A 16,199-nucleotide genomic window follows, 5' to 3' on the forward strand; every position below is an offset into this window, starting at 1 on the left:
ATACTAAATGACAAAGGTCTCATCGAAAAAGATGAACCTCTTTGCATAGATACAAGAGCAAAAATCAGACGTTTTCTTTGGCCTCGTTATCGAGTAGAGGATCTAATTTGCATGAATTGATTCTGGTGGAATACTAGTAATGGTAGTCGATCTATTATGTTGAGGGTATGCATGTATCCCAAAATAGATCATTGGGAGCATATGCAAAATAGTTTTTATTTTATAAAACAAAGTTTTGTTTCAATAAGAGAGATTCTTCAAGATTTGGCAAATTGGACCAAAAGTTTATTGGGTACGAAGTGTTCACCAGTTTTTGGACAAAATGAACCTCTAAATCAGGCAGAGCTGCAAAAAAAGAATAATTTTTGTAGCATAAGTGCGTCTTTTCCTTCCGGCCGCTCCCCGTGCAATGAACTTCTTACAAAAATGATAAAATTGATAAGTTCTTTTAGGGATCAACTTAGAAAATTTCTAACGGAAAGTAGAGATTCTCTTCCAAAATTGATAAGTTCTTTTAGGGATCAACTTAGAAAATTTCTAACGGAAAGTAGAGATTCTCTTCCAAAATTGATAAGTTCTTTTAGGGATCAACTTAGAAAATTTCTAACGGAAAGTAGAGATTCTCTTCCAAAATCGATAAGTTCTTTTAGGGATCAACTTAGAAAATTTCTAAAGGAAAGTAGAGATTCTGTTCTAAAAAATGAAATCATAAGAAAAAATCTTAGAAAATTTCTAACGAAATTAAAAAATTATCTTTCAAAAAAGAAATGGGTAAGAACCGTTTGTTCTAAAATTACAACTAAGTTAGAAGAAACTATACGTTATTTAGACAAATATGAACCGACTCGGTGGCAAAAAATAAAGAATTTTGCCAAGTCTTGGTTGACGGCTTATAGCATCGGGGGGATTCTCGTGCCGCTAGGCAAAGATTGTGGACTCTATTTTGGGATACCTGATTGGCTAAAGTTTAAATTATATCATTTAGCTTCTAAAATAGTTTTTATAGCTAAAGATTGTTTTAAGTTAGCATTTTATTCTATTTTTTATTTTTTTTTTAGAAGATAAAAATTAGTTTTTGTATTTACGAAGTTAAATAGATTCCTTTACAAATTTATTACTAATAAGCTGTGTTGTTTCTGCGGGAATATGCAAATAAATGCATCTCCCGTAGAAACCTTCGGGACGAATAAGAATATATTAATGTTCAATAACAGAATAGATCTACACGATCTTGTTTACCGTTGCTTTCGGAGCAGCAGGATTTGAACCCACGACCTCCACCACCCCAAGATGGCACGCTACCAAACTGTGCTATACTCCGTTATAACGACCAACATTGCATTTTTCTATTTAATGTTAATTCGGACATTGAAGAGAAAAAAATACTCTTCTCTCAATATTTGCATTGACAATTTCAGGAAAAATAGTCTAATATAGTAACTAAACAATATCAAGCCGCCATGGTGAAATTGGTAGACACGCTGCTCTTAGGAAGCAGTGCTAGAGCATCTCGGTTCAAATCCGAGTGGCGGCATTATTGTTAATAAGATACTATGGGTTCAATCCCTTCGATATATATATATATATATGTGTGTGTGTGTGTGTGTGTGTGTGTGTGTGTGTGTGTGTGTGTGTGTGTGTGTGTGTTATTTATAGAGTACCTATATAGATCGAAATTACTATCATTGTTCGATCTATGTTAATATAATTGATGACATATCAATCGATTTTATCTTTCTCTTACGAAACGAATCCTATATTAAATAAAATAAATGGGTTTATTATGATATTTATAACTCTAGAACATATATCGGCTCATTCTCTTTTTCTCTTACTTTTGTTGTCACTCTCATTTATTGGGGAACCTTAGTTTATAAAAGTGAAGAACTAAGTAATTCGGGAGGAAAGGGCATGATAGTATTAGTTACTCGTTCCCTCTATTCAGGGCATTTACCGTTAAGTAATTTGTATGAGTCATTCATGTTCCTTTCATGGACTTCCTCCATGATTCATATAGTTATAGAAGTACGGGGCCAGGATGCTTGGTGGTTAGGTGTAATCACCGCGCCAAGTGCTATGTTAACTCATGGTTTTGCTACTTTAGGTCTTCCAGATAAAATGCAACAATCTGCAATGTTAGTACCCGCTTTACAATCTCATTGGTTAATGATGCATGTAAGTATGATATTGCTCAGTTATGCAACTCTTTTATGCGGATCCCTATCATCGATAGCTTTTTTGGTCATTATGTCCCAAATAAATCAAAAGATTTTTATTAATGTGAAGAATTCCTTTTTCTTCAATAAAAATGGGAATTCACACGACCAAGAAAAAAAGGAATTGAAGCATACTTTCGGCCTTTCATTTATAAATTATCGTAAATGGTAATTTACTAACCAATTAGACCAATTGAGTTATCGTGCCATTGGTCTAGGATTTTCTCTTTTAAGTATAGGTATACTTTCCGGGGCAGTATGGGCCAACGAAGCATGGGGATCTTATTGGAGCTGGGATCCAAAAGAGACTTGGGCGCTAATAACTTGGATTATATTTGCAATTTATCTACATACTAGAATAAACAAGGGTTGGAAAGGGGAAAAACTGGCAATTGTTGCTTCTCTAGGATTTATTCTAGTTTGGACCTGTTACTTAGGGGTTGATTTATTAGGAATAGGGTTACACAGCTATGGCTGGTTGATTTAGTAGAAATAAAAAAAAAAACTACATCTTTTTATTTATGTACTCGAATTACGAGTAGACAGTTTATTTAATTTGACTTAGGAGGATACAATCGTTCTTATGGAACGGTGGAGAGCAATCGACATTACTGCAGGTCTTCCTTAGGAAGGAAGAAGAATCGGTTTTATTGCCGGTAATAGAATATTACTGGGGGAGAATCGGGAACTCAGCAAAAAACAAATCCGAATTTTTCGCAGAACTAAAGTTTTATCATTTCAGTCCAAAAAGGAAAAATTAAATTAGAAAATGAATGAGCTCCTTTGACTTTGGCGAGATAATGGTAAAAAGTAAATATATATATATATATATATATATATATATATATATATATATATATATATATATATATATATATATATATATATATATATATATATATATATATATATATATATATATATATATATATATATACTTTTTACTTTTTCAAGGAGTAGGATAAGTTATAAAATCAGCGAAAATAGCAAGCCAAGATTACCAAATTCTCTCCTTCCTTCTATTTATGCTTTGATTTATTTATTTTGAATATGATAAATCAAGGTGAAAAAAGATAACATATATATATAATATTGAATGTCGCGCATAACTAGGGAACTCACTGTTTAACAAGTTTGTTCCTGAATCACTCATTATTAAAGATGCACATATTCTTTATATCTCCTCATTCTTCACAATCAATCAATATATTCGAACAGAGGGAAGGGGCAAATGAAGGGCTCCGAAAAAGTATGACTTTATTATTGCAATTTTTATTTACATAATTGCATGAATCATCCATAAGATGGAGATTCACTTTTATGCGCCTAAAAATTCATTTCGACCAATTGAACTTTCTCAAATTGTTTCTTCTTAAGAACCAGAAATATCTGTGCTAAAACGACAGATGCTAAGAATAATAAAAGACCTTGAACACGTAAAGGATCTTGAAGTACTATTTCTGCATTTTCTTGACCAAATCCACCCACATTAGGGTTATTCATTAACGACTGATCCGCCTTGATGAATTCACCTTCTGAAACAAGAAGTTCCGGTCCCAGAGGTACAAAGTCAACCACTTGTCGACCGTCTGATGGATTATCAATAGTTATTTGATATCCACCCTTTTCTTTACGCGCAATTTTACTTACTTTACCCGTTGCTGAAGCGTTATAGACTGTATTGTTGCTTTTGCTCCCATCGAGATAAATTTGTCCTCTTCCTCTATTACCACCTACATATATGGGATATTTCAGGAAGTGAGCTGCTTTATTAGTAGCGGGATTTGGTGAAAGCATAGGAAATACAATTTCACTATATTTTTGACCAGGAACAAGACCTATTATTAGAATATTTTTTTGATTGGGACGATAGTTTTGAAAATAAAGATCACCTATTTTTTCCTTAATCTCAGGATAAATACGATCCGGAGGAGCTAATTCGAAACCTTCGGGTAAAATAAGAACAACTCCTACATTTAAAGTCCCTTTCTTACCATTAGCAAGAACTTGTTTTATTTGCTTATCATAGGGTATTTTAACAACTGCTTCAAAAATGGTATCAGGAAGCACGGACTGTGGAACTTCAATCTCCACAGGTTTTTTAGCCAAATGACAATTGGCACATACAATACGCCCAGTTGCTTCTCGAGGATTCTCATAAGCTTGCTATGCAAAAATGGGATATGCATTTGCAATAGATGTGCGAGTCATTATATCTATCATTATTAAGACGGAAATTGATTGAGTTATCCACTTTTTCACCCAGTCATCATAAGTTTTTCTATTTTGCATAGTTCAATTTTTTGTTACAATTCTTTTATTTTAAATAAAATGGTGGTAGGTAACTATCATAGTTACCTACCTGCAATTCTGCTACTATATTAAACCTAAAGCTAAAAAATAAGAAGTATCGCCCTAAAAAAAGTAAAAAAGAGGGGGGGGTCAAATGGGGGAGAAACCATTGGTTATTCATTCATTGAGTGATAAATTACTACAAGTGAAGGAGATATACGATTTAAACGATGGAAGATCCAATATTTGAAAATTGTGTCTAAGATGACTGGAAAAGTTGAAACAAGACCAGATATTATTCGTTCGTTATGAGCAAATCCATAATTTTCGAAGATCCAATTGATCATCAGTTCCCAACCATGGGGCGAATGAAACCCAATACATAGACCGGTTACTAAAAGAATAGAAAAAGATTTCATTGTATCGCTTAGGCTGTAGAAGACTTCTTGGATCCAAGAATTTAGAATGCCAAGTTTCTTCTTACCCAGAATGAGACAAACACTTAGAAGAACCAAACCTATTAGATTTGCTAATAAATGTGAGATGATGTGGATACAATCTTGATTATATATTTTGACCAATTGGATCATCTTTTTCTGCATCTCTACACGAATATCTTGTGAAGGCGTTTTTGAATAATCTTTCACCATTATTTCTAACAGGAATAGTTCTTCTATTTTTTCAAATTTTCTTATAGCGTTTTCTTCTTGTAAATAATCAAATTTTTTTTTTGATTGACCAGTATTCCACCAATTTGTAACCCAAGATTCTAAACTGTTCTGTAATGAAATTGAAATTGCCCAAGGCAATACTATTAAACATGTAAGATATTGTAGAGAAGCGAATGTTTTATATTTGGCGACTTCCAATTCGTGAATCGCTAACGAGCTCGATTGACTCGTTAGCTCTGTCCAAAATCTGAACAAAGTACGAATTATAGAACGAGGTATGAGATCCATAGAATGATCTTTTGTGTAATTCTTCGACCTTGAAAGAAAATATCTTTCGGATGAAAGATGGTTTGTTCCGACTGAGAAGTAGAGTAAAAAAAGGAAGGATCAATCCTTGAAAATTGCTTGGATCCGGACTCATTTTCTATTTATTGTTTTCTTATTTAACTCTTGACCCGAAGAGTCGCTCCAATTTGAGTGGCAAATAAATGAAAATTGAAGTTCAATTCTGGACTCTTTGGTACATAGAGGAGATGATAATATTTCGGGCGCATATGTAAAAAAAGGTGTAAAAAACAATAGTCATCTACTTCATTGTATTCTTTTAAGATATTATACCCATGTTTTCTAATAGATAAAGAATGATATGGAGTGTTTGCAAACTGCCAAAGAATATCAGTATGGTTCCATAAGTAACATTTCGTGTTGGTGGAAATATACTGGCTATATGGTCTTTCCCCCCAGACAAATGTTATGTCAAAATTTTTTCTGGTATCTACTGATACGAGATCTATCAATTTGTATATTAAGAAGACTTTCCCCCCTCATTTCAAAATCCTTCAATGGATACGCGCAAAAAATGGGCTAATTCGACAGCTTTCTGTTCCATTTCACGCAAGGTCAAATTTCTTCAGTACGAGTTAAGGGGATTTCTTGTTGGCCCTTTATTTCCATATAAAGAACACCACGAGGAAAAAGACCTTCTTGAACTTCCATTTTGATCGCTTGAATATCCTTCATATGAAATTGAAGGAAAATATGATGATTTCTTCCGGGAAATCCCCAGCGAAAAAGGCATACAACTTCTTCTTTTTCATCAAACTTATTAGAGCCACTACCCACATTGCACAAAATAGTGCACCACAAATAAGAGCTAATGAACATACCTGCAATCCCATAAAAACACATCACAATTCCTTGTGGCACAAAAAGTATTTGCTGAGATGACAATAAGGGTATCAGGTTCCTACCAAGATAACTTGAAATTCCGACCACAAAAAATCCTAGTGAACCCAAAAAGAGGAGACAAGCAAAAAAAAATTGCTTATTTTTCGAGACCCTGTTATGGGTTCTATCCAGAGCCATTTGGATCGACAATTCATAACAAATTGCGTCCTATTTAATTTGAGGGATTGAACAAATTTTGACTCCCACCCCGAAGTCATTCTCATAAATCGGCTATATTAATAAACTAGCAATATACATATAAGCATTTAAAAAAAAAAAAAAAGGAACATATATATATTCTTCTTCTTTTTCCATGTTATTTTTTTGTCTTCTCTTTTTTAACATGGAAATTTTGTCCTTAACTTATTGACTATCAAAATAATACTTCATTGTATCAGTCAAATAAAAATACGAATCTCTCTATTCAAATGTATATAAACATATTTTGAAGTAGAAGTAAGAAAGACTTATTCTTTCACACACGGGTCTGTATGAATATGTCTCATACATATGATACCATATACATTTACATTTTTTGTTATTTATCATATATGAAAAGATCTAAATAAAGAAAAATATCTATTTAGATCTATTTAAACAAGGTTTTATCTCATATTATAAAAAATATATCTATGTGATATATTGATCAGATTCATAAAATTTCGTCATTTTGAGTATAGAAAAAAAGAAAAAGTATTGTAATTGCTGGAAAAAACAAGCCCACCAAAGGGACTAAAAAAGAGGGTAAGCTGTCGATTATCATATCAAAAGTATATTAAATAGTCTTTTTTTTTCTATTACAAAGATAGATTATAAGATCAAATGAGTGATAGGACCAAATAAGCGGACGTGCCTTTCTTCGTAAAATACCTAATTCATTGGGTGTTTTGTAAAGTAATTAATTACTTTACTTTGTTTGATACAAAACAAATGGGACCAATTACCACATTGTATATTGATACATATAAATGATAAAATATATCCGCTTCTCAATTCTATTTTTTGAAACTGTTCTATTAATAGATAGATGTTCACCTTTGAGACAAAGGTATAATTCCATAGCATAATCTGTCTCTAATGCGAGAAAGTTACAGTGTCTACTTTTTCTGATAAAGGGGTATTTTCATGGGTTTGCCTTGGTATCGTGTCCATACTGTCGTGTTGAATGATCCTGGCTAGTTAATCTCTGTGCATATAATGCATACAACTCTACTTTTTGGATGGGCCGGTTCGATGGCTCTTTACGAATTAGCAGTTTTCGATCCATCCGATCCTATTCTTGATCCAATGTGGAGACAAGGTATGTTCGTTATACCTTTTATGACTCGTTTAGGAATAAAGGATTCATGGGGTGGATGGAGTATAACCAGAGAAACCAGATCTAATCCAGGTATTTGGAGTTATGAAGGTGTGGCCGGGGCACATATTGTGTTTTCTGGCTTGTGCTTTTTAGCAGCTATCTGGCATTGGGTATATTGGGATCTAGACGTATTCTGTGATTCCCGTACAGGAAAACCTTCTTTAGATTTGCCTAAGATTTTTGGAATTCATTTATTCCTCTTAGGAGCAGCTTGTTTCGGATTCAGAGCGTTTCATGTAACGGGTTTGTATGGCCCTGTAATATGGGTGTCTGATCCTTATGGACTAACTGGAAAAATACAGCCTGTAAATCCGACATGGGGAGCTGAAGGTTTTGATCCTTTTGTTTCGGGAGGAATAGATTCTCATCATATTGCAGCAGGTATATTGGGTATATTAGCAGGTCTATTCCATCTCAGTGTTCATCCTCCCCAACGTTTATACAAAGGATTACGTATGGGGAATATTGAAACTGTCCTCTCCAGTAGTATTGCTGCTGTGTTTTTTGCAGCTTTCATTGTGGCTGGAACAATGTGGTATGGTTCCGCAACCACTCCGATCGAATTATTTGGTCCTACTCGTTACCAGTGGGATCAGGGATACTTCCAACAAGAAATAGATCGATGAGTTCGTGCCGGTCTGGCTGAAAATCTGAGTCTATCAGAAGCTTGGTCAAAAATTCCCGAAAAACTTGCTTTTTATGATTACATTGGGAATAATCCAGCTAAAGGGGGGTTATTCAGGGCGGGTGCAATGGACAATGGAGATGGAATTGCTGTTGGTTGGTTAGGACACCCTATTTTCAAAGATAAAAATAGACATGAGCTTTTTGTATGTCGTATGCCTACCTTTTTCGAAACATTTCTAGTCGTTCTAGTAGATGAAGAAGGAATTGTGAAAGCCGATGTTCCTTTTAGGAGAGAAGAATCAAAATATAGTGTTGAACAAGTAGGTGTAACTGTTGAGTTCTATGGTGGTGAACTTGATGGAGTTAGTTTTGGTGATCCTGCTATAGTCAAAAAATATGCTAGACGCGCACAATTAAGTGAGATTTTTGAGTTAGATCGTGCTACTTTGAAATCGGATGGTGTTTTTCGGAGTAGCCCAAGGGGTTGGTTTACTTTTGGGCATGCTACATTTTCTCTTCTTTTCTTTTTTGGACATATTTGGCATGGTGCTAGAACTCTATTCAGAGATGTTTTTGCCGGTATTGATCCGGATTTGGATGCTCAATTAGAATTTGGGGCATTCCAAAAACTGGGAGATCCAACTACTAAAAGACAAGTGGTATAATATGGTATTGCTCCATTCGTTAATGCAATAGTGAGAAATGGCATCTCAGGAATCAAAATCTTTTGATTCCACTTTTTTTATGGAAAATGTTGTAATTAGTACAAAAGCTATCTCTATTAATTATAAACTACGATCGAATCTATGGAAGCATTGGTTTATACATTCCTTTTGGTTTCGACCTTAGGGATAATTTTTTTCGCTATTTTCTTCCGAGAACCCCCCAAAGTTCCGGATAGAGGGGGGAAATAATTTTCTATTTTTCTAATCCTCCTTCTTACTTATAATAAAAAAAGAGAAAATGACCTTCCTAATCGGGAAGGTCATTTTTTTTCAACTAGTCCTCGTTCTCTTCAAAAGGATCTTGAAGTTGTTCAGAAGGTTGCCCAAAGGCGGTGTATAGGGCATAACCAGTAAAGCTAACAAGTAAACAAGATATGGAGATAGCGACTAAGGTTGCAGTTTCCATTGGTAGGTAATCCTATATATGTATATATACATAATAGTATACAAAGTTAATTAGATCTCAACCAATACTATTGTTTTTATGGCTACACAGACCATTGATGATACTTCCAAAACCGGACCAATACGAACTACTGTAGGAGATTATTTAAAACCACTTAATACAGAATCCGATAAAGTTGCTCCCGGATGGGGAACTACTCCTTTTATGGGCATTGCAATGGCCCTATTTGCAGTATTCTTATGTATTATCTTGGAGATTTATAATTCTTCCATTTTATTAGACGGAATTCCAGTTAGTTGGGTCTAGAAAAACTAGAGGATCCACTCAGATCCCAAGTTCATCCAAAAGAAAAAGAATTAAGGAAGGCAGAATTTTGAATAGCTTTCATTTTTAGGTTATTACGTTCTGGTAGTTTGATCGTGTAATTACTTTTATCTAAGGATTTTTGGAATTATGGGTGTGCGACTTGTTAAAATTGATCTCTATTCTAGTACAGAAAACCGATCTGTTGTCTTTATAAAATAAAGATGGTCCTCCTATCTCGTTAGATATTGCTCTAATAGTTAATATCCGAAGCACGAGGTATATAATATATTCAAGAAAATCTGAACTATGGTTTATGCCTGTTTTTAAGACCTCGTGACCAAGCTTCTCATCAATAATTTGAAAGAACTATAATAATGCTGACTAAAGAATGAGATAGTATTCCAGTTTTTATTTTTATTAGTTAGTATATTTCATTAAGTGAGTAACAATGAAATGGGAAGGTTATAACCCATAAAACCTTCTGAGTATTCAAAAAATCATCGGGGTGAAATGAAAATCTGAGGTTTAGATTTATTCATCTATTGAGATCTCGACAAGATAATTCCTATTGATCGTCCATACTAGTTGTTCTCTAGGTGATTTATACCACGAATAGGATAAAAGATCGTTCAAAAGGCCTATAGCGATTTATTTTGCATAAGAATGAGCCAACTTGAAATTTGAGCATTATCACTATGAAGTTTTTTTCCTTCTTATTGTAGGAAAGGATGGATTATTCTCAATCCTCTTCCTTCATACAAAGAAATGAAATTTTGTATTTTACAAACAATGTACATTCTTCAAAAAAGTATTTAGGTGTTCTTGTTTAAGCCGTATGAAAGGAAATTTTCATATACGGTTTTCAGAGGGGGAATTTGAGTTTACCTATCTCAATAATATATACAATTGGTTCGAAGAGCGTCTCAAGATTTAGGCGATTGCAGATGATATCACTAGTAAATATGTTCCTCCCCATGTGAATATATTTTATTGCCTAGGGGGAATCACACTGACTTCTTTTTTGGTACAAGTAGCTACCGGTTTTGCTATGACTTTTTACTATCGTCCCACCGTTCTAGAAGCTTTTTCCTCTATTCAATACATAATGACTGAAGTTAACTTTGGTTGGCTAATCCGATCGGTCCATCGATGGTCGGCAAGTATGATGGTTTTAATGATGATCTTACATGTATTTTGCGTTTATTTAACAGGTGGGTTCAAAAAACCTCACGAATTAACTTGGGTTACGGGTGTAATTCTAGCCGTATTAACCGTATCTTTCTGTGTAACCAGTTATTCTTTGCCCTGGGATCAAATTGGTTATTGGGCAGTCAAAATAGTGACCGGTGTGCCTGAGGCCATTCCGTTAATAGGAACTCCTTTGGTAGAGTTATTACGCGGGAGTGCTAGTGTGGGTCAATCTACCTTGACCCGTTTTTATAGTTTACACACTTTCATATTACCCCTTCTTACTGCTATATTTATGTTAATGTACTTTCTAATGATCCACAAGCAAGGTATTTCAGGTCCTTTATAAAAAGGAAATATACATTTTGAATCAGTATTCAAAGCCTATTATTATTACGATATATCATTGCCGCGAAAAGCATGTTTCTATGATTTCTCCTTTCAATTATAAAGTATTCTTTATTTAATAACAAAGAATTGAAGTAGATACTCATCTCAGATGGAGAAAATGGATTATGGGAGTGTGTGACTTGAACTAGTGGTTAGGCCGTGCAGATCAATTTTAGGATCTGCCATATAAAGATTCAGATCGAAATGTGTCTCTGTCCCAATTTTCTTTCCAAAAATAGGAAGTTTAGAACCTGGGTAAAAGGCAAACACTTTGTTGTCTTCCAAGAGAGTTATTTCTATGATCGAATCCGAATTAGGCTCCGTGAGATCCAGGTAATAGTAATAGCATTACTAAGTAAAATTTATTACTTAAATTATCCTTTCCTTTTCATAGTATGAAAATGCATGCATTTCCCTTGCATTTCAATAGGGTAAACTATCGGAGTAAAAGAAGGGGTCTAAAGAAGGAAAAAGGCCAGATCAGTAACAAGTCAATACCTTGTATGCAAAAAATTGTGAGGGTTGAGATAAACACAGATTACAAGGAATAAGATGATCCAAAAGGCATATTGATTGTGAGCTTACTTGGATACTGAGCATACGAAAAAAGAAAATGATGAATTAACTACAGATCTTCTTAGTTCTTAGTTATACTTATTCTAACGATACGTTGTTCATCATTTTTATTTCAACTAGTGCTCGAGCCGGATGATCAAAATTGACATGTCCAGTTCTTTCAGGGGAAAGATTCATTCATAAAAATCTACTTATCCCAATAACAAAGAAACCTGACTTAAATGATCCTGTATTAAGGGCTAAATTAGCTAAAGGCATGGAACATAATTATTATGGCGAGCCCGCTTGGCCTAATGATCTCTTATATATTTTTCCAGTACTTATTTTTGGTACTATTGCATGTACCGTAGGTTTAGCAGTTCTAGAACCATCAATGATTGGTGAACCGCCAAATCCATTTGCAACTCCTTTGGAAATATTACCCGAATGGTATTTTTTCCCCATATTTCAAATACTTCGTACAGTACCTAATAAATTATTAGGTGTCCTTTTAATGGCTTCAGTACCTGCAGGACTATTGACAGTCCCTTTCTTGGAGAATGTGAATCAATTTCAAAATCCATTTCGTCGTCCAGTAGCTACAACAGTATTCTTATTCGGTACCGCAGTAGCTCTTTGGTTAAGTATTGGGGCAATGTTACCTATCGATGAATCTTTAACTCTAGGTCTTTTCCAATTTGATCTAATTTAGAATATCTTAATATAGGAGAGGAGGGAAATCTTTTGTTTATATATCTAGGGAGTCGTTGCTTTAAGATAAAGGGTCTCTCCCTAGATATATTTTTTTATCAAATATTTTCTAATATTGTTACAGAATGGTCAAAGATTTATTCCAGAAGAACTTAGAAGAAGGGAATGAATGGGGAGATTGAATAGAACTCTTAGAAATCTAAACCGGATTCCCCGGTGAATCAATTTGAATATTTCGTATAAATTCCAAGATTTCTTTGACAGATTGTTCCCCAAGATGTTTTATTTTCATTAAATCTTCTCGACTGTAATTCAAAAGGTCCGATACTATATTTATATTTTCCTTTTTGAGGCAATTATATATCCTAGTAGAGAAGTTTAATTGGTCAATATACATTTGATCAAAAGCTATTCTCTTCGTATCAGTCGATATATGCAAAATAGGTAAGGAAGGAGTAATATCGTCGCTTAGACTGTTTGTTCCATCGCTGTTCTCTTCCTTTGCATTTAGAAAGGGAAGGAAAAAGTCAATCAAATTTCGAGAAGCTTCGTAAAGTGCTTCTTTAGGAGCTAATCCTCCATTCGTCCATATTTCAAGAAATAGAATTTCTTATGTCTCATTTTCGCTCCAATAAGAGTGAATACTGTAATTTACATTTTGAACAGGGGCAAAGGCAGCATCTATAGGAAAGACAAAGGCAGCATCTATAGCAAAAATTTCATCCTTAGGATTGTAATTATTTGGATTTTGAATAATATATCCGCGACCTTTTTCAATTTGTAATGATATATCTAAGGTAATTGATTTGTTTATGTTAGCTGTATGTTGTGTAGTATCGATTATTCTCACAGAAGGTGGTAACATGATATCTTGAGCAGTTACTTTTTTTGGTCCGACAACATGGATAGATCCTTCTCGAATTCCGTACGCATCACTTTGAAGTACAATTTCTTTCAGATTCATCAAAATTTCATGTATTGATTCTTCAATACCTATTATTACGGAATATTCGTTTGATATATTGTGAAATTTAGCACGTGTGATACATGTTCCTTCTACTTCTTTAAGTAAAACTCTTCTTATTGCGCTGCCTATTGTATTAGCTTGACCTTTGCGAAGCGGAGATAGAGTGAAATGACTATAATGAAAACGCTTATTCTCTGTTCTGGATTCAACACACTTCAATTCTGGTATCTTCATTGAGACTGCTATTTCATTCTGATTCATAATATTATTTCAAATAAATAATTTAATCCTTTCTTTCACTTTCAATTTATTCAATTCTTATACACGTCTTCTTTTGGGAGGTCTACATCCGTTATGTAGCATAGGAGTTACATCACGTACATAACTTAATTGTATACCACTTTGAGCAATGGCTCGTAATGCTGTATCTCTCCCCGGACCAGGGCCACTTATCATAACTTCTGCTTCTTTCAGAAGACCTTGATTTACTAAGGTATCAACAACATTTGCTGCTGCAGTCTGAGCAGCAAATGGTGAACGTCTTTTTGTACCTTTGAATCCACAAGCACCAGCAGAATACCAAGAAACCGCTTGCCCCCGTGTATCTGTAACAGTAACAATGGTATTGCGAAAACTTGCTCAAACATAAATAACTCCTTTCAGTATTTGATGTTTAGTTTTACGTGGCAAAAATCTTCTTGTAGCTCTACGTGGCACATATTTTCTTCTAGTTTTTGACACAATTTTTATTTTATTTTTTGACACAACGCAAATCTTCTTATAATTTTTGATAAATTTTGATATTTTGAAGTTAAAAAAAAAGTAATATAATATAAGAAATATATATATATATATATATATATATATATTTCTTATATTATAATAATTCTAAATTGGATGCCAAAATTCCTTTTAGAATTCATATCGTGATATATAATAGGAATTAGCCCTGTTTTTGTTTATGCCTCAGATTGTAACAAATTACAAGAAGGCGTTTCCATCTACGAATTAGGCGGCACTTTTCACAAATTTTGCGAACAGAAGCACAAATTTTCATATTTGTGGTCCTTTATTTAATGCTAAAATCTTTTTCTTTTTTGTTTATAGAGTTAATGGGCCTCAATATTGATCAGTAGCAGATATAAAGTCATCATCATCATTTCATTTGACGGAATGTCTATATATTATACGTCCTTTGCTTAAATCGTAAAGAGGTAATTCAACTGTCACTCTATCTCTCGGTACTACTCGTATTGTTCGATATCTAATTTTACCTGATACAACCGTTAAAACATCTATATCGTTATCTAGATGGACTAAGAACATACCATTAGGATATGCTATCGTAACTACACCCTCAACAGTGACAAAATTCTTTTTGGTACTCATTTTAACTAGACTCCTAGTTTTTTTACAATGATTAAAAAAGGAGGAATAGTTATTAACTATGACATTCATAGTTATTAACTATGAAATTGATTTCTAAAAAAGAGGAATCATTTAATTATAAAAAAAAGAAAAAAGACATTTTAATAGAATTTTAATTGAAAAATAAACATGAATAGCTTTTTTTTGTAAGCTATTACTACTCAATAATATTCATTGAATTATAATGAATTCCTTTTTTGTCAGCCAAATTTCTGACACTGAACACTCAATAATGAGTCATTATTGACTCCTATCATCAATAATATCTTTTGTCAATATTATTGATAGCATTCCAATTATTGGAAGCAAAAATGCAATTCAGGCATTTAATTTTTGTTTTGGAGTTACCATAAAATACATAATAATTTCCCTCCTATTTTTTTTTGTCGAGCTTCTCGATCAGTCATTATTCCTTGCGAAGTAGAAAGGATTGCAATCCCCATTCCACCTAAAACTTTAGGGATCTCTCAAGAATTAGAATAGATTCTCAGACCAGGTTTGCTAATACGCTTTGAAGCGGTTATATATCTCTTTTGCGTCCTTCCCCTAGATTTTGAAGTTAAAACAAAACAAGATTTTTTACCTTCTCGATGTTTCCTAACATCCTCTATAAAACCTTCTCGTAGAAGAATCCTTGTGATGTTCTCGGTAATAATAGTAGCTGCTACTCGAATTGTTTTTTTTTTTACCATGTCAGCGTTTCTTATATAAGTCATTAGATTAACAATAGTATCATTACCCATGGCGAACTAATTCTTAAGAATTTACAAGCTCAATATAAAGGCATGTTTATCTTTTTTTTAGGAATATGCCTAACATTGCTTCTACATAATTTATCAGTATTTATAATACTTCAGGAGCCAATGAGATTATTTTGGTGAAATTCAATTCTCTTAATTCCTCAGTAACTGAACCAAAAACTCAAGTTCCTCTTGGATTTCCTTTCTGATCAATGACAACTGCTGCATTGTCATCAGATCGTATTATCATTCCATCACTATGTTTAAGTTCCTTACACGTACGTATAACTATGGCTCTAACTACCTCTGATTCTTCCAGAGGCAGATTAGGTGCTGCTTCTTTAATTATAGCGATGATAATATCGCCGATATTAGCGGTGTTACGATTAC

At 33.7% G+C, this 16,199-nt stretch overlaps 1 protein-coding gene and 3 pseudogenes across 1 annotated transcript; 1 reads left to right on the plus strand and 3 right to left on the minus strand.

Annotated features, from left to right (window-relative positions):
• Nucleotides 1-3,399: 3,399 nt before the first annotated feature.
• Nucleotides 3,400-4,562, minus strand: LOC131027170 (cytochrome f-like; annotated as a pseudogene).
• Nucleotides 4,563-7,528: 2,966 nt separating this feature from the next.
• LOC131027160 (photosystem II CP47 reaction center protein-like) lies at nucleotides 7,529-12,746 on the plus strand (annotated as a pseudogene).
• Nucleotides 12,747-12,803: 57 nt separating this feature from the next.
• LOC131027555 (DNA-directed RNA polymerase subunit alpha-like) lies at nucleotides 12,804-13,993 on the minus strand (annotated as a pseudogene).
• On the minus strand, nucleotides 13,960-15,812 carry LOC131046950 (small ribosomal subunit protein uS11c). The gene is made up of 2 exons (XM_059212267.1): nucleotides 15,653-15,812; nucleotides 13,960-14,246 (listed from the first exon to the last, which is right to left on the minus strand). Exons 1-2 carry the CDS (start codon nucleotides 15,810-15,812, stop codon nucleotides 13,960-13,962), a joined length of 447 nt encoding a protein of 148 aa, XP_059068250.1.
• Nucleotides 15,813-16,199: the final 387 nt, after the last annotated feature.

This window comes from Cryptomeria japonica, chromosome 10 (assembly GCF_030272615.1).
Source record: "Cryptomeria japonica chromosome 10, Sugi_1.0, whole genome shotgun sequence".
NCBI classification, from domain to species: domain Eukaryota; kingdom Viridiplantae; phylum Streptophyta; class Pinopsida; order Cupressales; family Cupressaceae; genus Cryptomeria; species Cryptomeria japonica.